The sequence below is a fragment of the Leopardus geoffroyi genome, chromosome A3, assembly GCF_018350155.1.
Source record: "Leopardus geoffroyi isolate Oge1 chromosome A3, O.geoffroyi_Oge1_pat1.0, whole genome shotgun sequence".
In the NCBI taxonomy this organism is placed as follows: domain Eukaryota; kingdom Metazoa; phylum Chordata; class Mammalia; order Carnivora; family Felidae; genus Leopardus; species Leopardus geoffroyi.
The window spans coordinates 12,472,049-12,499,599 of NC_059336.1; the positions used below are offsets into that span (position 1 = coordinate 12,472,049).

Here is a 27,551-nt window from a genome sequence, read left to right on the forward strand (position 1 = left end):
ACATCATCTAAAGCCATTCAGGTCGTCCTTGGTTCCTATCCATCACTGTCGAGAACAGTACTCAGACTCTCAGGGTCTCAGTCATTTGTTTTTCCCGGAGGTGGAACAGATTCATAACTTCTGCATGAATTCCGGGCCTGAAGACAGGTACTGGTCTGACTCACCTCAGAGGATGTCCTTTCAACCCTTAATTGGTCACTGAGAAGATGTGTACTTCAAGTTCTTGATGAAGAAAAGAACCTAGAATTGTTTTCCATCTCTCACCCAAAGCTCAGTTTCAAGAAATAACACTGGTGGATAATGGCCTGAAAGATCTGCAGACCGTCCATCCCTCTACATTTATCCTCGGATCAGGCCAGAAGAGCTACCACCTAGGTAGCTTTCTTTCACTCAGCTATGTCGTATCTCCGCAATGAGTAAAAACACCAGGTAAAAACAACACTGTCGCGTGACGGTGCTAAGACCACTCCCTTAATGAAGGCCCATTTCTGAGATGCCTTCTGAGGAACTGTTTTAAGTTCAATCTCAAGGACACCGAAAATTTTAACTGACCAAGTTCCTCTCTTTGCCTTGGTTTGCCAGAAGACAGCACATAAATTTCAGGAGCTTCCTTAATTCCTGTATAGGATCCTCTGACACCTATTTCCTTTTAGTAACCTTACCCCGTTATTTCCCTTTGCTCCGATTTCCTGTTTAACTTTTTGCCATTATGTATCTTCGTAACATACTGCTTCATCCTTCTAGACTGACACACAGTATAAATAAATGAGGAAAAAGTACACATTTATTTTTCAAACTACTAATGAAATTATGAATATAGTCAAAGAGATCTCTGACAGCACAGAACAGTTCCCACCCCAAGCTGAAAAAATAAAAATTGCTTAGAATCAAATACTTACAGAGTGGCGTTGTTAGGTCCTCTCATAGTAAACAGCCTCTCAAGTGCATGTGCCGCGTAAGTATGGACAACAATACTTTCAGCCTGAAGGTGATTAATCAAGAGAGGAATGGAGACTAAAAGATGCTCTTTCGGTACCTGAAAAACATAGTAACGTGCAAGCTTTAACTCAATGGTGCTACCTTAGAGTAAAAGACAACTGGAATAGAAGGGCTTGACGATTCTAGAAAGTGTTTTTTCAGCTGTTACAATGGGAGATGATATGGTTGAGAAATTAAAACTTCTATCTCCACGTAATGATTCAATTCATGTTAACTTTTCTTATTCTCCTCTGAGCATTAAACTACGGTTAGAGTAAAATCTTACAGATAAAAAAAGAAGCACACCATAAAATAATATGGATAAGCACACTAATTTCATTACTACTAAGAATTATACTTTTCACTAGCAGGTAGTTCTTGGAAAAGTTATTCAAGCTCTTTGTGCCTCATTTTTTCTTCTAAAAAAAGAGGTGGGGGCAAAGATAAGAATACTAATCTTCATTAGAAGCTTCTAAAAATTTAGAACACCCATTCATTACTCTTTAAAATAGAACAGCTTCACAAGGTTGCATGTAACCCTGGTAACTACCTGCCAAAGACATAAAAATTATAAATCAAGAAATTAAAGAATCATCCATAGGAAATAAACTGTGGCATATTCTTATGATGGGATACTACACAACTATTAAAAAATGAACTACGTCTACTAAAATGAGTAACTCTCAAAAACAATGTTAAGCACACACAAAAAAAACAAGATTTGTAGACCAAACCTACAGCATATCATTTATAGAAATAAAATTTCAAGCCTATAAAATACTACAGAATTTTTGTGGAAACAAGTTATGTAGTAAAACCATAAACACACGAGAATAAAATTGGCCAAAAATACAATGTGAGAAACTCCACAAGACAAATGACTGGTTTCTCCAAGAACTAATAGTCACAAGAAAGGGGAAGGAGGACCTCTCTGTTGTAAAATAAGAGATAAGAGACAATCAACCATAAGCAATGTGTGTACCTTGTTTGGATCCCAATTTTTATTAAAATCACTATATAATGATATTTTTGAGACAAAGGAGAAAAATAAGCATGGTCTGGATCCTAACTAAGTTCTTAAGAAGTTATTGTTAATTCTGTTAGATGTGGATGTCAAGTATGACTGCATGGCAGGGAGAGAAGCTGGTATACAATAAAACTCTTAAGAGATTAACTGGTATAAAACATGTAATTCAAAAGCTACTTACTTGATTCCTAAAAATCATTATGTATTTGATACCGTCAGCTTTAAGGACAGGAAATTCATTCACTATTAAAAAAATAAAGCCATAGTTATTTAAGTGCTAAAGACCACTACTCCCAAATTGGTGACATTATTGGATCTTTGAAACAGTTTGGTAACCAAAATGTCAAGTAACTGAAACTTAATTACATAAAGATCTACTATGTAGTTATTAGTAAGATTATGAGTAATTGTATTTTTTCCCCTTGTTAAGTTTCATTACAAATGAACATGTACTACTTACATAACTGAAGGACCACAAACTAATGACCATGTATCAACTTCTTCCTAGAAAGGAAGCTATTCTGAATCAAGAGTATGTGTCTCTGGATAGAATTTGCTTTAATATTTGTGCTACCGAAGTGAGCAATCGCTGGGATTTGCTTTAAACTACTCTAATTATGGGAAAATAAATTAGTAAAAAAGATAGAATATTGGTCAATTATTAAAAATTCTTGAATCTATCCAGATTCAAGGTACATTAAAATATTCTCCCTTTTAGTGTATTTAAAAATTCATACAAAAATATTGTTTTCTTTCTTTATTTTTAATATTTATTTTAATAGAGAGAAAGAGAGAGAGAATTCCAAGGAGGCTCCATGCTGTCAACACAGAGTCCAATGCTGGCGTTGATTCCACAAGACTTGAGCTGAAATCAACAGACACTTAATCAACTGAGCCACCCAGGTACCCCCAAAAGTTTTTTAAAAAGGGATTAAAAAAAAAGGGGGGGGGAATACATAAGGTATCTTAATCAACATACTTTCATAAACATAGAAAATTATCCTTAAGACTTACTCAGTTTCAAGTACTTTAAATTTGCTTCAATTTTTAAGATTTCAGTTTTTATTTTTTTCTGCCATTAAATATAAAAATATTTTTAAAAATTTTAAAATTGTCAATTGGCTAACATACAGTGTAAAGTGTGTTCTTGGGTTTTGAAGTAGATTCCCATGCTTCATCACTTACACACAACACCCAGTGCTCATCCCAACAAGTGCCCTCCTCAATGCTCATCACCCATTTTCCCCTCTCCTGCCCGCCCTCCCCTCCCCCATCCACCCTCAGTTTGTTCTCTGTATTTAAGGGTCTTCTGGTTTGCCTCCCTCCCTCTCTGTAACTATTTTTTTTTTCCCCTTCCCTTGGGGAAGACGATGGGGGCATGGTCTTCTATTAAGTTTCTCAAGGTCAACGTATGAGTAGGATTTTAGTTTTTAAGTAAGAAGGAAAAGAAAACTAAAGTATAATTCCTATAGGAATTTGTAGCTGAGCTACAAATTTAGTTTTAGTTGTTCCCATTTTCCTTCTACACAAGCAACATCTTCTTTAGACTGTTCATTTCAACTGGGCAAGATCTGGGGAAACCATGTGAGATTTTATTCAGTAAAAGAAGTAACTGCAACAAGGATAGGAGCCATTTTTTTGAGTGTCATGGTGATGCAGAATCCGTTATGACTTTTGCCATAATGTTAGTTATTTTGCAGTATAAAATAACAAGCAGGGGTGCCTGGCCTGGCTCAGCTGGTAAGAGCACGTGAATCTTGATCTCAGGGGATCATGAGTTCAACTCCCACATTGGGTGTAGAGATTACTTTACATACATACATACATACATACATACATACATACATACATACATACCACTGCAAGTAAAACATGTTGTAAGCTGTATAAAAAACATTTTTAACAGGGGAGACTAGGTGGCTCAGTCAGTTAAGGGTCCCAAATCTTGATTTCAGCTCTGATCTGGACTCCATGGGGTTCATGGGATTGAGTCCTACATTGGGCTCTGCACTAATAGCATGGAGCCTGCTTGGGATTCTCTCTCTCCCTCTCTCTCAAAATATATTAAAAAAAAAAAAATCCACCCCCCCCCCCCCCCCAACTCACCGTTAGCTGATTTTAAATCGGGGAGAATGTGATTCACAAAGAACTCAGTCAGGTTTACAAGTTCATTTGCTTGTGTAATTCCATGCTGAAAAACAAATTTTTAATATGATAAAATAAAATGAAATATTTCTATCTATCTAACACATAAGAAATTTAGGCAACTTTTAAAAAACAGGTTAAAAATGGAGATGAACACTTCAAATCACAACTGCTTAAATATATTAAAAAAAAAAACAAGACTTTTTTAATAAACAAGAAAGAAGCGTCCCTAAATTAAAGAACAGCTAAATTTAAATTTAGCACATTTTATACACCAAGTCTCAGTGAAGGGAATCCATCAGTTTTTTGTCCAGGAGAAAATGAAGTGCTTCATACATCAATGTCAACTCATCTTTGGAGACTATATGATTCTCATCAGAACAAACAGGTTACCTAGCAGAGTAGGCTGCATCATTAGAAATCTATTACTTCTTTCTGATTTCTGTGGTTACCACCAAGACTATTTAAAAAAATTTTTTAACATTTATTCATTTTTGAGAGACAGAGTGCGAGCAGGAGAGGAGCAGAGACAAAGAAAAAGAGGGGGGGGAGAGGGAGAGACAGAGACAGAGACAGAGACAGAGACAGAGAGAGAATCCGAAGTAGGCTCCAGGCTCAGAGCTGTCAGCACAGAGCCTGACACGGGGCTCGAACTCACTGACCTGATCATGACCTAAGCTGAAGTCGGATGCTTAACCAACTGACCCACCCAGGTGCCCCACCAGCAAGTCTATTTTAGAAACAAAACTACATTGAAGATTCACCTTCTGTGTTTGGGCTTTTGATGCCAACGATGTCACGAGGTAAATGGCTGCATCTTTGTGTTTCCAGTTGACAGACGGATTTTTTGCATATTCCTGCAGCATGGAATTAACATAACCAGAGAAGATTCCTGTCACGGGTCCCTCAAAAAACTTGCACAATCCTCGTACTAGATCACAAGCAGCCCTGCGTCTAGTATCAATATCTATAAAATCAAAGGGAAATATATCACAGGATAAAGAAACCACCAACTGATCAAGATTATAAGGCAAAAAATTGCCATTTGATAGCTATCAACAACATAAACAATGAAAAAGACCATTATTTTATTCACAAGACACACAAGAATGGGAATGAAACTAAAAAGATTATCAAAGTAGTTACACACTAATAAGTATGTAAGAGACAGAGGACATTCAATGCTGGACACTTGGATAGAACTCAGACGAGAGCTGCTCTTAAAGGTGTACAAATTAAAGGAGGAAAGGCAGTTGAGACAACACACTCACTCTGACTACTCCTCCTCCCCACAGTGACAAGAACTACTTTAAAAGTGCCTTGCTATCAGACTAACAGTTAAAAACCAAAATACATACCAGATCCTTCCAAATCTCTCCTTATGTACTCCTCAGAATTATCTTCAAAGGCTTCTTCATCGGCAGCTACAAAGAGAGATGGCATTTCAAATAACCCCTCAAAAGACATGACAAGACACTGTACTTTCATAACTGAGTACACAGAAGAGTATGTAGACGTGCCATGTTTTATAGCAAAGTGTTCCTAACAAATGACGACTTGGTGTATTCTTTTTTAAAAAATGCTTATTCATTTTGAGAGAGTGACAGCAAGAGCAAGACAGAGCATGGGTGTGTGAGCTGGGGAGAGACAGAGAGAATCCCAAGCAGGATCCACGCTGTCAGCGCAAAGCCCAACACGGGACTTGATCTCACAACCGTGAGATCATAACCTGAACTGAAATCAAGAGCTGGAAGCTAAACTGAGCCACCCAAGCTTATATATATTTCATTTATTCTTAATCATTACTTAGAGCACAAATGCCACCCTGAGAGGGTAAGTATAGGTAATTCACACAGCTCACCTGTTCTAATGTGATAGTGTCCCCAGAACGGGACTTTAACCACCAACATCAAAAAGGTGACTGCTGGAGCCCAAGCTAGGGATGCCAACGTTTTATTCTGCTAAATAAGGACATTAAAAAACCAAACAGCCTAACAAATATAACTACCATTATTTCATAAAAGTCATTTCCACACCAATAAAAGTAGGACGGACAATATCAGAATAAAGATCTGTCCTTTATAGTTTCATGAAAAAAACACAAAAGGAAATAAAGCCTTACATGATACTGTCCTTTATTCCTTTTAGTTCCTGATAATTTGAGAACCACTGATCTAATGAATACTTTAACATAAAACACAATTCCTTCCATATTTACTACCTGTCCTTCTCAGCTCTAAGAAGGAGAGACAATTTGTACACTAATACTCTTAAGACTCTCTTAACCTTAATTACAAACTAGGTGGGCTTCAGCTCTGTATTTACAGGTTATCAATCACTTCCACTCTCAACTACACTGTTTGAAAACTGCTATCTGCCTTGGTGAAACACTAACTCAAACAACACCATCCTGGATGGTTTACTTTCTTATCCATGGAATAGGAATTTTTTTAGTCTTATTCAATATTTCTGTGAAAAAAACCCTCCACAGTGTAAAACAAACCTCACCACAGTGATACAAATGTCTTTTATTTTTAAAATTTATTTTTTAATGTTTTATTCATTTTTTTTTGAGACACACACACACACACACACACACAGTGTGAGTGGGGAAGAGGCAGAGAGAGGGAGACACAGAATCCGAAGCAGCCTCTAGGCTCTGAGCTGTCAGCACGGCGCCCCACACAGGGCTCAAACCCACGAACTGTGAGATTACAACCTGAACCAAAGTCGGATACTTGACCGACTGAGCCACCCAGGCCCCCCCTCACAAATGTCTTTTAAACTACACTTTGTCTTAGTATAGAAAATAGGCAGTAAGTGGGGGAACTCCAGTGGCTCAGTCGGTTAAGCATCTGACTCTTGGTTTCAGCTCATGTGATGATCTCACGAGATCAAAACCTGGCATCGGTCTCCTCGCTGACAGTGTGAAGCCAGTTTGGGATTCTCTCAAAATAAATAAACATTTTTTTCAGAAATAGGCAATTAAGTGACCTGCAGAAGTTTTAATTAGCAATAAGAAAAAAAACAGACTGGCTTCCTGGGTGGCTCAGTTGATTCGGCGTCCAATTCTTGTTCAGCTCAGGATTCTCTCTCTCCTTCTCCTGCCCCTCCCCTGCTAGTGTGGCATGTAAGCTCTCTCTAAAAATAAATAAGTTAAACTTAAAAAAACTAGGGCGCCTGAGTGGCTCAGTTGGCTAAGTGTCTGACTTTGGCTTAGGTCATAATCTTGTGGTTCATGGGTTCGAGCCCCCACATCAGGTCAGAGCAAAGCCAGCTTTAGATCCTTTGTCTTCCTCTACCCCTCCCCCACCTGCACATGTGTATACTCTCACTCTCACAAAAATAAACATTTAAAAAAAAAATCAGACTCAATATATTATATAAAAAGCAGCAGGGAACAGACTTACTAAACTTATACTAACATACTCTTTAAAAAAACAAGCTTTTAATCTTCTGAAAAGGCTTCAGACTTTGCCATAATTACCTCTAAATTCCATGTTAGGCACGATAACCTTTTCACAGATACTTGTCAGCGTGTTCTGGTCCTCAAACAGATTCTTATAGTGAGGTCTCTCACAAACTGAAGCCAGAAACTGAATTGCATTACTTACTAACTGGGAAAAAACAAAAACAAAAACACAAAAACAGGCATATTTTTAAGAGCAAAACTAAATCATTTCTTTCTTGGGGGAGGGAGGGAGGGAATGTCTTAATTATCTGTCTCTCCACCATCATCTTACCAAGTCATATTTAACCTCTTGACCTGTTGTAACCAGTAAATTCCAGATGGCTGTGACAAAGCGAGGCAGGTACCGCTGAAATTCCTCATCATACTTCTGTGCATAGAGCGCAGCATTATCACAGATCTGGGATTTTAAGAGCTCCAACAAGCCGGCTTCCTCTTCATCCTCATATAAGAGAAAACAGAAAACTCAAACATACACGTATAATGTTATCATACATAGAGAATAGCTTTAATTCCTGAAACAAACTCCTTAAAAATGTAATCCAAAGCCTAGTGTTACAAATGGCATTGATGCCACTATCAATTTATTCATTTAGTCTTTCAAATACAGAACGAATGAAATACTTCTCATTTATTAATCAGTGAGAGTAATTTCAAGTTTTCAAGTTAAAAAGACTTTTCTTGGGGCGCCTGGGTGGCTCAGTCGGTTAAGCATCCGACCGGCTCAGGTCACGATCTCGCGGTCCGTGAGTTCGAGCCCCGCGTCGGGCTCTGTGCTGACAGCTCAGAGCCTGGAGCCTGTTTCAGATTCTGTGTCTCCCTCTCTCTCTCTGACCCTCCCCCGTTCATGCTGTCTCTGTCTCAAAAATAAATAAACGTCAAAAAAAAATTAAAAAAAAAAAAAAAAAAAAACACTTTTCTTCAGGTTGGTTGTTGAATTATAAAATATTTACATGTTAAGTGAAAATAATGTATTCCTACAGAAATCTAAATGATAAAGGCCATATCACACTTTCCTTTGCAACATGGTCAGGTGTCTTGCTATCTCCTCCCAAAAGGCTGTCACTTCAAATATATAAGATAATGCTGTAAGAATCTCACCAACAATACTCTGGTTATAAAGTATTAAACAGCAAACTAATTCAGGGGTCAAACTACGGTCTGCAGGCCTGCTGCCTATTCTTGTAAGTAAAGTTCTACTGAAATACAGCCTTGCTCATTCCTTCTTTACATTTATATAATTTATAGTATTGCCTATGGCTGCTTTCAACTCCAAATGGAGGGCTGAGTAGTTGGGACAGAGACTGTACAGCCCACAAAGCCAAAAATATTTACTACCTGAACCTTTACAGATAAAGTTTGCCAACCCCAATCTAAACCATGACAGTCATTTATACGATGCTCTCTACTGTAACAGCAATCCATAAACACCTTTTAAGCTGTACCATGTGACAAAGAATTCAAATTTAGAAGTGATAAAAAGAACTCCCTAACAGGTGGCTCCTCAAGGCATAAACATAAGGAATGTTACATAGTAAGAGGACATAAGGTATAACTGGTTAAACGGGCTAAGAGCTCCCTGTAAGAATCCTAGGTGAAAATCTTCCTTTAAAGTGTGAAGACGAGCTTTGTTTTTCTGAGGGCATTGTTTTTATTTCACTGGACTGAAAGAATTATGTCATAGGAACCATAGCTTTTTTTGTTGCTTTAGTCGGTAAATCTCAGAGAAAATTTGCTATACACCCACTGAAACAATTCTCTCTGCACCCCACTCCCCAAAATTGATTTGAATCACCTATTCTAATTTTATCTGAAATTGAAGCATTCTCAGTATTTTACTTTTTATGTTTTTTATTTCTTGGGAAAGAGGTAGTAGATCACGAATCTATTAATAAACAAACAAATGAGCAACACAAAGTAAGTGCCCTATGTTGGAAAGTATGCATTATTACAAACCCCAGACCAGAAACTGTAACACATTACAAACCTTCATAATGTCCCCATTTTCCCATGCTGCGGATGCTTTTTAAGAAGAGGCTATTGTTGCAAAGGTTTATGTTTTCTTAGTATCTTCAGTGACGGTTTTCTATTTCATAAAATGGTCATAGTGTGAATACTCTGAGGCTTTCCTTTTAATAATGTAATGATATAGCCTTCTCTATAAATCATGGACCTACCTACACCAGGCCCACAAGAAGAGTAATTCTGTATGTTACAAATAACCAAACATAGAACATCCCACATAATTAAATATTACTTGCCTTCTTGGGTTCTACCTATCAACAGTGCAAGAGTAAAAAAAATTTTAGGATCCAGAATTTAATGTTCAGTAAAACAGGAGACTTTTGATCTCTGGGTCTTGAGTTCGAGCCCTATGTTGGGCAAAGTTTACTTAAAAAATAAAGTAAATGTGGGGCGCCTGGGTGGCTCAGTTGGTTAAGCAGCCAACTTCGGCTCAGGTCATGATCTCACGGTCCGTGAGCTCGAGCCCCGCGTCGGGCTCTGTGCTGACAGCTCAGAGCCTGGAGCCTGTTTCAGATTCTGTGTCCACCTCTCTCTAACCTTCCCCCCATTCATGCTCTGTCTCTCTCTGTCTCAAAAACAAATAAACGTTAAAAAAAAATTTAATTAAAAAATAATAATAAAGTAAATGTTCTCAAATAACTATTTCATTTTTTGAAGTCTAATTATATTCCAAAGGTTTCAGAGGGCATTTTTTTTCACATATTTAAAAACTGAGATATAATCAAAATCTAATATTTCAAACAATTCTTCATTTAAAAAAAGGCTACTTGGGAAACATTTTAAAACAATACTTACATCAGTTTGTAGAAGCTTGTTATCTAATGTCAAGAGGGTATGAAAATTGTTCATCCAAGTTTCCATATTATCTTCAAAAAACTCAGGGAGATCCTAGAATAAACACTGACTTGAGACTTTTAATTAAAATAAATGTTATTTTAGTAAGTTTTGCCCCATGCCAAACATTTCCCACATACCTACTGCCTCAAGTCCACACTTTTCAGCCTGAGCCAACCATTAACTATTTAGACAAGACTTCTCTATTCCAGCTGGGTCTGGCAGCTGAATAAACCATTGTGTCTTATGTTTATACACTTTCAACCACAAAATGAGGCCACCTCTATTTCCTGTCCCAATCTAAATTTACTTTCTCTCGGAAGGTCTAAGACTGTATGAAACCTTTCCTTACAAAAACTCAGTGCTTACCAATATCTTCCTTTTCCTTTCTGAACTATCGCATTTATTGTAAGATGACCACCCATTCAAACTCACCATCTTACAGTTACTGATTTCCTGTGCCATAGTACTGCCTGTTTAAAGAGGGATAAGCCCCCCAAGATAAAGATTATATTTCCTCTTTTGGTTTCCTTAGCTATGCCTAACAAGTTATTAAGAGCCTCAATTCTACCTGATTTCTAAAAATAGAATTCAAAAGAAGGTATACGCAAAAACAGTGATATCCTTTAAGTAAAAATTTTTCAAACTGGTGTCCAGCGGAACACAGATGCGGATATGCCATTTTGGGATGTTCATCTCCTATTCCACCCATTCCTTTTAGAGAATGCTTTTCCTACCACTGTGAGTGTAGTCATGTTATGAGGATGACGTTCAGGTACTTGGCCCTGGCTATGAACAATGAAAAAGCCAAATACCTTCCTCCTGTCTATTTGACATCAAAGAATCAAAAGCAAGAAATACAACAAAACTGGGGCACCTGGGTGGCTCAGTCGGTTGAACAACCAACTCTTGGTTTCGGCTCAGGTCATCATAGTTCGAGGGATGGAGCCCCCCATCAGGCTCTGTGTTAAGACCCTTCTTCTCATTCTTGGAGCCCTGAATCTTAAAGTAACATTTCAAGAAAAAGAATGGAGGCCACTATCTCAGTACCAAGAGGGGGACCAGACATTTTCTACTAGAAGTCCATGGCTGTGTTTCCTCTGAAATGCCACAAATTCTTTCCTCTGAAATGCCACAAATTCTTACACCTTTCAACACCTGGCTCTTCAGCCTTCTGTCCCCTATGCTTCCAATAAAAGCCTTTTTGTATAAGCTAGCCAGAGACCTGTAACCAAATCATGGTTCCCCCAGTGTTAATATCCACTTAAATGAATAAAAGACAAAGGCCTGAAAATGTGATCTCTCAGTGTCTTCAATACTGTATACAGGGTGACTCTCCAAAGCAGTGATTTAGGAAATGGGGTTTCTCTAAGTTATTGGACTACAAGAGAACACTACCTTTCCCCACAAAATACCCACTAGAAATATCCTAGAAATATCTCCAGAACAACTATAAAGTAGAACACTATTTGCAGACAAAAAATGGAGGAAGTCAGAGAAATACTAATTACTTTCTTTGCAGAAAAATCAATGCTGGCCAAGAAGTCTTTATCAATTCAGAACCTATATATTTGACATCAAAGAATCAAAAGCAAGAAACACAACAAAACTGGGGCGCCTGGGTGGCTCAATCGGTTGAGCATCCAACTCTTGGTTTCGGCTCAGGTCATCATAGCTCGTGGGATGGAGCTAACAGCTATATGTGCTATTATATGTGCTATATATTAGCTATCTGTGCTAACAGCATGGAGTCTGCTTGGGATTCATTCTCTCTCTCTCTCAAAATAAGTAAATAAACTTAAAAAATTAAAAAAAAAAAAAAAAAGAAATGTAACAAAACTCACCTGAAAGTTTAAACTGTAGAACAATTTTGAGATAAGGATCAGGGAAGAAAAAAGGATCCTTAGGGCAGAGGCATCATTTGCATGGGTACTGCAGAGTTCAATAGTGGCCTTGGAAAGGAAATTAGGAACACAGTTTTAATGTTACTATAAACTTTAGTCAAATAAGGTGAGACTACTTACATCTTCTCCAAAATTTACCTTTTAAATAGTATACGGTCATATAAGAGATTCTGAAAAAATATATTACAACAGTATATATTTTTACATTGTCCATAATAGCACTACTAAAAAGTCCAATGTTAATATTTCAACTAGATCCTTCTACTCTCCTTTGTGCATATAAATATATTACAAAATTGTCTTTATCTGCTCTCATTAAATAATTCCCCTGCCACCTGGCATTTAATTTGTTTCCAATTATTTACTATTCTAACTATAATAAACAGGCTTATCTAAAACTATGCATACCTCTAATTTTTGCAGTATGAAATTCTAGAAGTGTATTACCAAAGCAGAGCACTATGCTATGAGCACAGGTTTTGTAAGCCAGATAAAACTGGATATAATCCAGACTCTTGTTCATCATGAGCATTACTTTGAGCAATTATTTTACTGAGCCCCAATCTCCTCATCTGTAATCTGAAAATAATGCTCATCTGTAATCTGAAAATAATGCCTACCTCAGAGAATGAGAATGAAGAAATACACATAAAATATCCTAGTACTTCGTGGAATATGTAAAAGACACTCAACAAATCTTACTTCCTATATCCTGGAGTTAAGAAATATGAATATAAAGGTTTTCTTAATGAAATGTCAAACTCCAGACACTACCATTTATAATCCAATGGACAGGACATCAGACTTCATTTCACTGCACTCTAACACTTTTAACATTAGTAAAACGAAATAAAAATCTGTGCCAACCCAATAGGTGGAAAATCTTGATTACATTTTATCCAATTTTATTTTCTTAGATAAAAATGTACAGTCGGCAGGGAGCCTGGTGGCTCAGTCGGTTGAGTGTCTGACTTTGGCTCAGGTCACGATCTCACAGTTCTGGGGTTGGAGCCCCTTGCTCTTGCTGTCAGCACACAGTTCACTTCAGATCCCCTCCCCACCCCGCTCTCTCAAAAATAAATAAACATTAAGAAAAAATGTACAATCAGTAAGACATCCTAACCACGAAAAATTTCTGTGCACACTTTACATCTTAGAAGTTGTAAGTATCATACAACTTTCCTTTTTTGAAAATAGGAAAGGAGTAGCTTTTCCAGAGTTATTAGCAAAACTAGGTTAAGGCTTGGCTCCCTTTTTTATTAGCTGGGGGATACTGAATCCTCTCTCCTTATCTGAAAAAAGGTTAAAAATATATCTCTTTCAGGGTGCCTGGCTAGCTCGGTCAGAAGAGCAAGTGACTCTTAATGTTGGCATCTTGAGTCCAAGCCCCTTGTTGGGTGTAGGGATTACTTAAAAAAACTTAAGAGGAAAAAAAAAAACGGGGGCACCTGGATGGCTGTTGGCGGAGCACGTGACTCTTGATCCCATTGGGGTTTTAAGTTCAATCCCCACACTGCACGTGGATATTGCTTAAAAATAATTAAAAAAAAATTTTTTTTTTAATCTTTCAATCTTATAGGATTCTCAGAGATAAAGAACATGTTTAGGAAAGCAGCCTGTGCACCATAAGATGTATAAATATATAAATTAATTAGTTGAACTATATGTAAAGTCAAATCAAAATGGGGAGCGATTCCTTTAGAAACACACATTCAGGCAAACCATAAGAGACTCCTAAGGACTGAAAACAAACTGAGGGTTGATGGGGGGCGGGGGGAGAGGGGAAAGTGGGTGATGGGCATGAAGGAGGGCACCTGTTGGGATGAGCACTGGGTGTTGTATGGAAGCCAATTTGACAATAAATTATATTTAAAAAAAAAACAAACATTCAAATACTTGAGTGAAATATGATGTCTGGGATTTGCTTTTAAGTATTCCTACAAAGGAGAGGAAGGGAGGGGGAAAAAGTAATACTGTTAACCTTGTGTAACAGTAAAAGATACATGGGAGTTAATGAGATCATCTTCTCTATTTCTGTACAGGTTTGGAATTTTTCAAAAGAAATGCTGCTCTAAGTATTATTACCTATCAAATAGACTTAAAGCATTCTCTTAAATAAAATCCACACAAATAATTAAGCAGTTTAAAATACTAAGTAATTTTACAGTATCACAAAGATAGTATTCCATTACCTTAAATAGATTAGTCAAAGGTAAAGCAAAGGCATCCAGAACAAGTTTAATTTCAGTCCATAGCTCATTAGACTTAAATTCATGGCGATATCTAGAAAATTAAGGTAAAGTAGGTAAATTTACAAGCTTTATGTTTATTGACTTTAGGCCTTCAAGGATAGATTAGACTACTTAAGAAACAAACATAATAATGAACTGAGAAGCTTATCTCTTATTCTAAGTTTACCAAGTTCAAAGGAATGACAACAGTCACAAAAATACAACTATTTACACAAACAAAAGCATTTGAAAAAAAGTATTTTAAAAATATGAATTGGGCCTCCTGGGTAACTCAGTTTAGCTTCCAACTCCTGATCACAGCTCAGGTCATGATCTCACAGTTGGTGAGTTTGAGCCCTCTGTGTTGACGGCAGGAAGCCTGCTTGGGATTCTGTGTCTCTTCCCTCTGCCCCTCTCTCTCTTAATAAATAAAATTAATATTTTATAAATATATGAATTTATGGGGGCACCTAGCTGGCTCAGTTGGAAGAGCATGAGACTCTTGATCTGGGGATTGTGAGTTTGAGCCCCAAGTTGGGGGTACAGATTACTTACAAATCTTAAAAAAAAAAAAAAAAAAAAAAAAAAGAATTTATCAATACCTTTTAAATAAAGAATGTGCTGTACGAAGGACTCCATTAATAACATGGAAATCTCCACTCTGAAAACGATTCACCATTTCTGTCAATAAGTCAGGCCATTTCTGAGGGAAATCTTCTCTGCCAATAATGCTAATAGCATCACTTAACTGGAGCGGGAAGGGAAAAGATTAATTAGATCAAAGCTTTGCAAACAAGCCTCCTTAAATAGTAGGGCCTTACATTACCTGCTTCTGAATTTGCTCTGGGCTGCTAAGCATCAAGTGCACTATGTTGGCTTTGATAGCTACACGGTCAGCTTCGCAAATTTTGTTCGGTTCATCTTCAACCTTAAAAGCAAAACACCAATACCAAGTAACATGAAATCCATATCCATGACCATATGAGTTTATAGATAAAAATGTATATTCTATCCTAAATGCAAATATTTTACATACAAATCAATGAGCTTCACTGGCTCCCTGATGCCAATGAAAAATCTGAGTTCTATATGTCACCATTCTCAGAACACATGGTTAAAGTCTTTATGGACATGCACGGCACAGGCCACATCCATCTCCAGAACCTTCAATCTGACCCTTGCCTTAAGTCAGAAGTCTTTTCAATGAAAACTTCTTGATCATTACCAGTTGGAAAACATCCAGGACTACATCACTCAAAGAGGTTCTGGAAGTCTCACCACTTTTACAAATCAAGATAGAAGAAGAGGGCTAGCGTGTCTGCAGAGGGATGGATTTTTAAACATCCTACGTTTCACTAGTTGTTTCTTCACTATGTGTGGTAACACCTAACTGCACAAGCTTAAAAACACTATTTACTACATTTACTACCTCATAAACTCTTCCATGAAATGAAGACAAAAGAAGAATTCTAAATAAATATTTAGGCATATTTATAGTTGACTTTTTAGAAAAACTGACCATTTTTGTCAACCTTAATACTTTCTAAATATCATCACTGCTATCACTTCAAAACAATTCTTTTTTTTTTTTTTCTTTACCCTAAGTCAGGGTTTCCTCAATCGCAACATTACTGGCATTCTGAGTCAGATAAATCTTTGGTATGGGAATCTTTTTTGTATGCTGTAGGGCAGTTCCCAGCATCCCTGCTTTCTACCCACTAGACCGTAGTAACACCCTGGGCCCCCAGCTATGACAACCAAAATGTCTCCAAAGATATTTGCAGGCAAAATTATCCCCCATTGAGAACCACTGTCATGAGGTAGGGAAAATACCTTAATTTCTAATTTTGCAATTAAACTTGCAATATAATAGGATTCACCTTAAAATTAGAATCTATTTCCACATACCCCTTATCAAAAACTCCAAATCTAAATTATTTCACATTCTACAAATTTTTAATATATGTAACATGGTTTTACAACTGTGTTTAATTTTTTCCAGTCCATAAGAGACACTGCTTCAATTATTCAGTAAGATCTGTGTCTTCCCACAGAATCTCTCTTCAGTTGACAATGAGCTGATGTTCAAATTCAACCAATGGATGGGCGCCTGGGTGGCTCAGTCAATTCCTGATCTTGGCACAGGTCATGATCTCGCAGTCTGTGGGATGGAGGCCCATACCAGGCCCTGTACTGGCGGCATGAAGGCTGCTTGGGATTCTCTCTCTCCTCTCTCATCCCCGTCCATGTCTCCCCCCCACCAAATAAATAAGCTTAAAAAAAAATTTTTTTTCAACCATAATGGAGGCAAAAACCAAGTCTCACACTCTACCAACCTGGGTTAGCAAGTTCAAGTTATCTATATGAACTCAAATGAAACAATAGGAACTTTGGAGAAGCATCCTGTCTAGCTTTTGTTAAGTCTTTCAGAATTTCTATACAGACAAATCATGTCATCTGTGAACAAAGTTTTATGTTTTCCTTCCCTATCAGTATACCTTTTCTTTCCTCTTATTCCATTAGCAACGACTTCCAATACAATGTTGAAAAGGAGTGATGAGAGGGGACATCCTTGCTTTGTATCTCATCTTAGTGAAAAAGTTTCCAGTTTCTCACCATTAAGTAGGATATTAGCTCTAGGCTTTTGTAGTTAGTCTTTATAAAGTCAAGAAAGTTCTCTTCCATTCCTAGTTTACTGACAGTTTTACCATGGATGGGGGTAGGATCTTGTTAAATGCTTTTTATTCATCTACTGATACGATGCATTAACTGATTTTTCAATGTTGAACCAGCCTTGCATACCTAGGATAAATCCCACTTGGTCACAGTTTGTAATTCTTTTTACACCTTTTTGGATTTGATCTGCTAATATTTTGTTGAAGAGGGTTCTATTTAATTTTATCTTTCATCTGTGTCTGAATCTTTCAGGAGCGCTGCATATATAAATCTTAAACATACAGGTTATGAGACTGTGTGTTCACAAAATACTTACAATTCTCCAATTTCTTTTAATATAGTTCTTGAATGTTACTGAGGCACACACTTTGATAACATTATCCTGGGACTTTTCCAGCAAAGTTAAAAGCAACAGCGGATAATTCTGATTTCCTTCTACAGATTCAAGAAACTTCTCAGCTGTAAAAGAATTTTCATGTTACAAGATTTGTTACTTTAACCAAATCTTTCCATTTTATATACAGGTGAGCTATGTAGATCTGATTAAAAGCATCAAAAAATTAGGGGCACCTGGGTGGCTAAGTTGGTTAAGTGTCCAACTCTTGATTTCAGTTCAGGTCATGATCCCAGGGTTGTGGGACTGAGCCTGCATCAGATTCCACACTGAGTGTGGAGCCTGCTCAGGATTTTTTCCCTCTCTCCTCTCTCTCTGCCCCTTCCCTTCTTGCACTGTCTCCCTCTCTCTAAATAAACAGTTTCAAATCACTTTACCATCCATTAAAACTCACTTGAGGGCACCTGGGTGGCTCAGTCAGTTAAGTGTCAGACTCAGGCTCAGGTCATGATCTCAAGGTTTGTAAATATGAGTCCCATGTTGGGCCCTGTGCTGAAAGTTCAGACCCTGGAGCAGGTTTCAGATTCTGTGCCTCCCTCTCTCTCTGCCCCTCCCCTGCCTGTGCTCTCTCTCTCTCTCAAAAATAAATAAACATTAAAAATAATTTTTTTTTTTTAGTTAAAAAAAACACAAAAAAACACCTCACTTGATTCTGGCAAACCTGTAACATGGCCTGACTGATCACCCCTGCAGAAGGAAAATCTGCTTCTCAGATTAATTGACTCTCTGGCAAATTCATAATGAGACCTTCTTCAACTTAGGATGGCACTATGTTCCGATAAAAGCATGCTAAGTTCAAAATGTCGGAAGTCAAAACTGCATTCATTATACCTAATGTACTCATTAGCCCAGCCTACCTGAAAGTGCTCAGAACACTTAGATTAGCCTACAGTTGGGCAAAACCATCTATTGCAAAGCCTATTTTATAACAAAGTGTTTCTATCTCATGTAATTTGCTGAGTACTATACTGAGAGTGAAATCAGAAAAGTTATATGGGTACAGAATGGTTGTCAGTGTGCTGGTTGTTTACCTTTGTGACAACATGACTGAATGGGAGCGTGGCTTGCTGTCACTGCCCAGCACCGTGAAACACGGTGATAGGCCCAGCCGCCTATCACTGGCCCAGGGAGAAGTTCAAAATTCACAATCTGAAGTACGGTTTCTACTAAATATGTGTTGCTTTTGCGCCAACCTATCATCAAAAATTCACTGAGGGATGGATGGGGCACCTGGGTGGCTCAGTCAGTTGAGCGTCCAGCTTCAGAGCAGGTCATGATCTCACGGTTTATGGGTTTGAGCCCCGCGTCGGGCTCTGTGCTAGCAGCTCAGAACCTGGACCCTGCTGCGGATTCTGTGTCTCGCTCTCTGCCCCTACCCCACTCGCGCTCTGTCTCTGTCTCTCAAAAATGAATAAATGTAAAAAAAAATTATGAAGAATTACAGTAAAAAAAAAAAATCACCAAGGGGCACCTGGGTGGTTCAGTCAGTTGAGCGTCCAACTTCAGCTCAGGTCATGATCTCACGGTTTATGGCTTCGAGACCCACACTGGGCTCTCAGCTGTCAGTGTAGAGCCTGCTTCAGATCCTGTCTCCCTCTCTCTCTGTCCTTCCCCTACTCATTCTCTTTCAAAAATAAGTAAAAACACTAAAAAAATTTTCACTGAGTGGAACCATCAAGTTGAAGACTGTTCTGGTTTATTCCAGAAGGATTATTATTAGTACTATTAGTAATGGCAGTAAAAAAAAATTTATACTACTGTGATGAAAATCAAATGAATTAATGCATGCTAATGTATATTTTTATTAATCATATGGGTCTGGTGCTTTACTCACATCTCGCATCTATTATTTCCTTAATTGTCACTACTACCCATAGGTATATTATCCTTATTTTAAAAACAAGACCCCTGAAAATAAATAAATAAATAAATAAATAAATAAATAAATAAATAAATAATAAAAACAAGACCCCTGGAGTTAGGTAGTCTTAAGATCACACAGCTAGATTTCATCACTGATAAAGTTTTAGTGCAGTCCTTATTCTATCATACTGGCCCTCAATGTTCTTCTCAAACTAAACATTGTTAATACCAGCAAAAAATATTCAAAGATTTTACCCACATATTTTCACCTCCTACACTTAAGGGATAATCAGTCTTTTGAGTTTACTGATCACAGTGAGGGTTTACAACATTTCCTCTTTACAAGCTTCATAAGGCAACACCTACCCTAAGGTCCCGATTATGTATTGAGAAGGTCTCCTTTTAGCATCTATTAGTTTCTACAATTTAGTATTTTCTACAATCTACACCTCTCTTCTTTCTGAACTGGGTCCCAAGAGTTTGACGTCCATCCTCAAATCTTCCCTACTTTGTGCTCATCATGTCTTTAAAAGATGAGGAATATGGGGCACCTGGGTGGCTCAGTCAGTTAAGCATCCAACTTCAGCTCAGGTCATGATCTTATGGTTCATGGGTTTGAGCCCCACATCGGGCTCTGTGCTGACAGCTGAGAGCCTGGAGCCTGCTTCAGATTGTTTCTCCCTCTCTCTCCGCCCCTCCCCTGCTCACATTCAGTCTCTCAAAACTGAATAAAACCGTTAAAAACATTTTTTTTTTTAAATAAAAAATAAAAGATGAGGAATGCTAGGGGGCGCCTGGGTGGCTCAGTAAGCTGAGAGTCAACTCAGGTCATGATCTCACAGTCAGTGGTAAGACTGAACACTGCATCAGGCTCAGCACTGGACATAGAGCCTGCTTAAGATTCTCTCTCTCCCCTTCTACCCCGCTCCTACTCACACGTGCATGCTCTCTCTTCTCTCTCATTCCCTCTCTCTCTCAAAAAAAAAAAAAAAAAAAAGATGAGGAATGGTAAACTGGAAAATGTTGGGGCGCCTGGGTGACTCAGTCAGTTAAATGTCCGACTTTGGCTCAGGTCATGGCCTCACAGTTCATGAGTTTGAGCCCCATGTTGGGTTCTGTGCTGACAGCTCATAGCCTGGAGCCTGCTTTGGATTCTGTGTCTCCCTCTCTTTGCCCCTCCCAAGCTCACACACTCTCTCTCTCTCTCAAAAATAAAAACATTAATAAATAAAATGAACTGGAAAATGATTTTTAAGAGGGACACACTATGGTTTTGTAGGAGTCTGGAAGGCTTTGGCTGTTTCCTCTCAGTGGTTAGCACTGCCCATAGGGCAATACACTGTATCTATGCTCTGGGGAAAGCCCATATAAATTGCCAGATCTCTTTCTTAAATTGAAATCAATACCCTGAAAGAAATCTCATGAGTTTAAGTCAAATTATTTCTGTGCTCATTTCCTTCAACTTGCTCACAAAATATTTACAACGATATGTTTCTACACACTCAAAGAGCCTCAAACTGTCTTCCAGTTCATCCATACCAGTCTCATCTCAAGAACCAAAGGAGCACAGTGCTATCTATAAGCTGAGATCCGCTACACACTTCAACCTCCAGATCATTTTCTAAAGATGTTGAGTTGGTCTAGTACAACCTGAGAAATGCTATGTTCTTAACTCTTTTCCAGAAACATCAATTTATTCCTACACTCTGTCCCTGGAATCGTAAAACAGTAACCACCTCACTTTACAAACACACAATTATTAAAAATCATTTTCAACAGACAGGGTTTGCAGAGGCTTTCTGGGAAAGTCTAAGAAGATTACAGCCATTAATTTTCCTTCCTCCAAGAACACATTACTTCTTTAAGCACTAATGGGGAAAACCACAATTTTCCCTCTCAGAAATCACAAGGCTATCCTAGAAGAGAATGGATGTATTAACATGTTTACAATTCTACTTATTTTACAGAACATAAATCCTCAACACACACACATACACGCATGCACTCACTCACTCATTTCTTTGTGAGGCCATGCTAAAAGCCTCTTTCTGAGCATGCACATTAGTATGTTCTGCAGAAGTGGGATGAGCATACCTGGTTTTAATAAGGCTTACATTGAGAACCATCAACTTACTACCCCTCCCACAAGAGACATCTGGCTCTCAGAAGTAGTTTGCTTTTTCTGCACAGTATTTCAATTTTTTGAACTCAGATGTTATCATTTAAAAATGAGGACATTGCACACTTCACAGAAACGTCTTTTATTTTTGAAGCAAAGCTGGAAATCTGATCTAGCAAAACTGGTTTGAATCCCCCAAAGTTAGCTCATCCCAAAAGCCCTTAACCAAGGTATGTAAGTCACATATTACCAGTCCCCACTTGGCCTGCCTCCATCATTTACCTTCACATCTGACTCCTGTGGGCATCTGAGTTTACGATTCCAAGCTTAGGGGCACTTGGGTGGCTTACAGGGTTAAGCATCCAACTCTTGATCTCTCTTGTCTGACTTTGGGTCAGGTCATGATCTCCCGCGGTTCAGGAGTTCAAGCCCCACATTGGTCCAGCACTCAGTGCAGAGCCTGCTTGGGATTCTCTCTCTCTCTGCCTCCCCTGCACTTGACAGGCTCGCTCGCTCTCTCTCTCTCTCTCAAAATAAATAAACTTAAAAGAAAATCTAAGCTTATACTAAATTTCTAACAGAAACTGGTCAAATACAGAAAAGAGGAACCTTGGTCTTAAAATGTATTAATTAAATCAAACTCAACATGGGGATTATGAGACTGTCTCATTACCTGATTTAATTAATCACTTTTTAGGCAATTAACTTTCATCTCTGTGCCCTAATTATTATCTCTCTAAAACTGGTAAATGTGGGGATTTTCAGAAAGGTGAAGGGACAAGGTATTCTAGACACAGTGCTTTTTAATCCAAGACACCAAATAAAAGAGATTTTACTCAAAAAACAAAACCAAACCAAAAACACCCATCACCATACATTACAGCAGCTATAAGCAGCCAACCATCTACTTTATAGCTGGAAAATGAAAAAGAAACTATGCCTGAAAATCAAAGTGTAAATCTTTTTTTTTTTTAACTTACAAATACAGGTAGATTATGCAAAGGTTTTCCTCACCTGTTCTTAAAGAATAGATCAAACCACAAAACATCTATTCTCTTTACCTGGACGTCTGATGGCAGGATCCGGATCAAGAGTTTTCTTTAAATATTCTGTTAGCGTTTGCAAATTTGCATCGCTGAGCTCCATTGCCATAGAACCTAAAACAAAAAATGAGGTTTGGTAAATTGATCACATTGGGACATAGTGATTTACATAAAAGAGTACTTTTGTACTATGGGTCTTCCCCTCTCTGAAGGTCATCCATTTGTTACATTTTAAGGTATGGGCTATATAAGCCTGACTCAGCTCAGACAAGATTCCAGAAGATAATGGGCTTTTTTGAAAATGGTTAGCTAATTTTGAGATGAAGAATATACATACCACAAAGTAAAAAAAGAAGGTGCAGAAAAACAAAGCTGAATAATTGATCAAAGTCACATAACATTTATTAGATTTAATGCTACAAAAAAGGAAAGATAAGAGTTTAAAAAAAGACTCAGTAGGAACTTTTTTTAAAAAGACCCACCATAGGGGTGCCTGGGTGGCTAAGTCGGTTAAGTGTCCGACTTTGGCTCAGGTCATGATCTCACAGTTCGTGGGATGGAGACCCATGTCAGGCTCTGTGCTTTCAACTGGAGGCTGGAGCCTGCTTCGGATTCTGTGTCTCCCTCTCTCTCTGCCCCTCCCCTGCTAGCACCTGTCTCTCTCCCTCTCAAAAATAAACATTAAAAAAATAAATAAAAGGGGCCACCATAAGAAATTACAATTTTAAGAAGGATCCCATAAAGAGTTCTGAGATTAAAGAAACTAGAATAAATTTCTTTGTGCACAACATGCAATCACAAGCACTGACAACAAACCAGATGCTAAGAATCTGTACCTGGGGAGAGAACGCTGGGGTTCAGAGGATGACAGCTATTATTATGATTAAAAAGGAACCTTCTACACTAAAAGCAAAGATAAGCAAGTGGGACTACATCAAACTAAAAAGCTTCTGCACAGCAAAGGAAACCATCAAAATAGAAAAGGCAGCCTACCAAATGGGAGCAATTATTTGCAAATCATATATCTGATAAGAGGTTAATACCCAAAATATATTTTTAAAAACCCACACAACTCAGGGTGCCTGGGTGGCTCAGTCGGTTAAGCCGTCGATTTCGGCTCAGGTCGTGATCTTGCAGTCTGTGAGTTCAAGCCCCGCATCAGGCTCTGTGCTGGCAGCTCAGAGCCTGGAGCGTGCTTCTGATTCTGTGTCTCCCTGTCTCTCTGCCCCTCCCCTGCTTGCTGTCTCTGTCTCTCTCTCTCTCTCAAAAATAATAAACATTAAAAAAAAAAAAAAAAAACCCACACAACTCAAAAGCAAAAAAAAAAAGAAAAAAAAATCTGAGTAAAAAATGGGCGGAAAATCTGAACAGACATTTTTCCAAGGCACAGAGATGGCCAACGGTTACATGAAAAGGTTCTCAACTTCACTAATCATCAGTAAAATGCAAATCAAAACCACAATGAGACATTACCTCACACCTGTTAGAATAGCAATCATCAAAAAGACAAGAGATAACAAGTGTTGATGAGGATGTGGAGAAAAGGGAAGCTTTGTGCAAGGCTGGTGGGAATGTAAACTGGTGCAACCACTGTGGAAAATAGTATGGAGATTCCTCAAAAAATTAAAAAAAGAACTATCACAGATCATGTGATCCAGAAATTCCACTTCTGGGTATTTCTCAAAGGAAGTGAAAACATTAATTCAAAAAGATATCTGCACCTCTATGTTCATGGCAGCATTTTTTTTTTTTTTTACAGCAGCCAAGACAGGGAAATAACCTAAGTGTTCATCACTGGATAAGTGGATACAGAAAATGTGATAATGTGTATACAATGGAATATTATTCAGCCATAAAAAGGGTAACCCTGCCACTTGTGACAAAACGGATGATTTTTTTTTTTTTTAATTAGGCTCTATGCCCAACATAGAGGTTGAACTCATGACCCCAAGATCAAGAGTTGCATGCCCTGAGCCAGCCATGTGCGCCCTGGACGGACCTTGAGGGCATTAGGCTAAGTGAAATAAGTCAGAGAAAGATAAATACCGTATGATTACTTTAATGTGGAATTTGAAATTTAAACAAACAAAACACACCAGAGCTCATACATATAGAGAACCAAATGGTGGTTACCAGAGGTGGGGCTTAGGGGTGTATGAAATGGGTGAAGAGGGTCAAAATGTACAAAATTCCAGTTATAAGTAAGTCATGAGGATATAATGTATAGCATGGTGACTATAATTAATAATATAGGGGGCACCTGACCAGCTCAGTTGCGGGAACATGGAACTCTTGATCTTGGGCTTGTGTGTTCAAGCACCACATTGGGTGCAGAAATTACTAAAATAGATAAACAAACAATACTGTATTGTGGGGCAGCTGGCTGGCTCAGTCGGTAGAGCATGGGACTCTTTATCTTGGGGTCATAAGTTCCAAGCCCCATGTTGGGCACAGAGCCTATGTAAGAAAAACAAAGTTCTAATGACAAAAAAAAAAAAAAAAATCTGTAAAGGCGCCTGAGTGGCTCAGTTAAGCATCTGACTGACTTCAGCTCAGATCATGATCTCACAGCTCATGAGTTCAAGCCCCACATCCAGCTCTGTGCTGATAGCTCAGAGTCTGGAGCCTGCTTCAGATTCTGTGTCTCCCTCTCTCTCTGCCCCTCCCCTGCTCTTGCTCTGTCTCTCTCTCTCTCCTTCAAAAATAAACATTAAAAAAAACTTTTTTTTTTAATCTGTAATTATGTTTAGTTATGGATGTTAACTAGATGTGCTGTGGTCATTTCACAATATATACATATATTACTCATTGTATTATACACCCGAACCTACTGGTAATGTCAATTACAGCTCAATAAAAAAAAGGTAACAATTAACTTAAAAAGGGGGGGAGGATGGAAGGTCTCCATGGCTCAACTGGTTAAGGTTAAACGTCTGACTCTTGATTTCAGCTCAGGTCATGATCTCACGGATCGTGAGTTCAAGAAGCCCCCTATCAGACTCCTCACTGACAGTGCAGAGCCTGCTTGGGATTCTCTCTCCCCCTCTCTCAAAATAAGTAAACTTAAAAAAGTAACAATTTTATTAAGTAAATATTCAAATCTTAAACAACACCAAATATAAATCACAGAATACACTGCCACTGACCAAAAAAAATTCACATCTAATACATTACAAATTCTAAACTAAATCTATGGCTTATACCCACATGACTGATGACATAAAGAAATACGGACAGAAAAAACAGCACATATATACAGATTATAAAAGTGAGTGTGTGCACACATCATTCTCCATAAACAAAAAGCTTGAGAATGCTATAAAAGAGGACTCTGTGATCTCCGGGTTGTTGCTGAGTAGGTAAAATTAAGTGCAAAATGACAGAACTTTCTGGGGCGATAAAAAATGTTCTAAAACCGTGCTGATGAGATGGTGGTGACAGATGCACAACTGTATACAATTATTAATGACACTCACCAAAAAGTACACTTCACATGAACTCACAGTAAGTTATACTTCAATAGTTATTTTTTTAAACTGCACTTCTGCTTAGATCCCAGGACCCAGCTTTAGGGAAAAAGTCACACTAGCTCCCAGGAACTTAGGAAATGTCGCCTTTTCAAGGCAACCATGCACCCAACTAAATTTGGAGCTTCTAGAACAAAGAAGAAAAAAATTAAGTATGTAATAATTTTTGTAAAATGTAATTAAGCTAAGTGGAAAAAAAGTCAAATACACCACAATTCAAACTATGTAAAAAAAAAAAATTTAGGGGTGGCTGGCTGGCTCAGTTGATAGTGTGTGCAACTTTTGATCTCAGGGTGCAGGGTTTTAAGTTCGAGCCTCACACTGGGTACAGAGATTACTTAAAATCTTTAAAAAATGTATACATACCCCCATCTATAGAAAAATACACTCCAAAATGTAAACAGTGATAAATGTCTATGTGATGAACACCGGACATTTTTGTTCTCTTCATATTCTTTTAGTTTTTCCTGATACCCTACAGAACTACCTATATGTATTACACTTACAATCAGAAAGTTATTAAAATTTTATGGCATTTTTAAGGGGACCTAGGTGGCTCAATCAGTTAAGCATCTGACTTTGGCTCAGGTCATGATCTCAGTTTGTGAGTTTTAGCTCTGCACAGGGCTCTCTGCTATCAGCATAGAGCTCCCTTCAGATCCTGTCCCCTTTTCTCGCTCCTCCCCTGCTCGCGCTCTCTCACTAATAGTAAATAAACATTAAAAAGTAAGTAAATAAAATTTTGTTGTCTTTTTAAAATGACCTTGTCACAGGTAATTAAATTTAGGCTCTCAATGGAGCTTACATATTAGTTGGAAGACAAGACACAACTGTGATTCCAGCTACAAACTAATCCCTTTCCTGCAGTTTTGAAATCCAAAAATCTATAAACTGAAAGGTTTTTTTTGTTGTTGTTTTTTAAGTTTGTGGCAAACTCATTTAGCAGCAAAACCTGGCCCAAACCGCCTGAGGCTATAAATAAATATCTTACTTTGTATAAAAATTTGTCTTACTTAAGAAATACTAACGTGTTTGCAGAGTGCTACCCCACATCCCACAGAGAAAGTTGCATAATCCACAGTATGTGCATCCAAAAAGAAAGCCTGAAACACATTTGTCCCCTGGAGTAGAGGTGCCAAATCAGTCACACAAAAACTTAACTGTTAGGAGGTTGTTAACAAGAGAGTCACTTGGCCTACATTTCCATGTGGGCCAAGATTTCCAAGAGGCTGAGTCGAGTTGAACTTGAAGGATACATAGAACTGGAAAGGCAAAATAGAATGAAGACCCATCCAACACAAGAATTAGTGTGAGCA

The 27,551-nt window shown here is 38.0% G+C and overlaps 1 protein-coding gene across 2 annotated transcripts in view; it reads right to left on the bottom strand.

The window, feature by feature from the left end:
* Positions 1-27,551, bottom strand: part of CSE1L (chromosome segregation 1 like) — a 46,734-nt gene that overhangs the window by 11,135 nt on the left and 8,048 nt on the right. For both annotated transcript variants that reach the window (XM_045444301.1, XM_045444300.1), the window contains exons 2-15: positions 22,727-22,822; positions 17,606-17,748; positions 15,440-15,541; positions 15,216-15,361; positions 14,575-14,665; positions 12,323-12,430; positions 10,440-10,532; positions 7,894-8,061; positions 7,638-7,767; positions 5,509-5,574; positions 4,915-5,117; positions 4,112-4,196; positions 2,187-2,248; positions 900-1,036 (exon numbers count right to left, since the gene is read on the bottom strand). In XM_045444301.1, coding sequence (XP_045300257.1) covers positions 900-1,036; positions 2,187-2,248; positions 4,112-4,196; positions 4,915-5,117; positions 5,509-5,574; positions 7,638-7,767; positions 7,894-8,061; positions 10,440-10,532; positions 12,323-12,430; positions 14,575-14,665; positions 15,216-15,361; positions 15,440-15,541; positions 17,606-17,748; positions 22,727-22,817 — 1,625 coding nt within the window. In that variant the 5' untranslated portion in view covers positions 22,818-22,822. The remainder of the gene's footprint in view (positions 1-899; positions 1,037-2,186; positions 2,249-4,111; positions 4,197-4,914; positions 5,118-5,508; positions 5,575-7,637; positions 7,768-7,893; positions 8,062-10,439; positions 10,533-12,322; positions 12,431-14,574; positions 14,666-15,215; positions 15,362-15,439; positions 15,542-17,605; positions 17,749-22,726; positions 22,823-27,551) is intronic.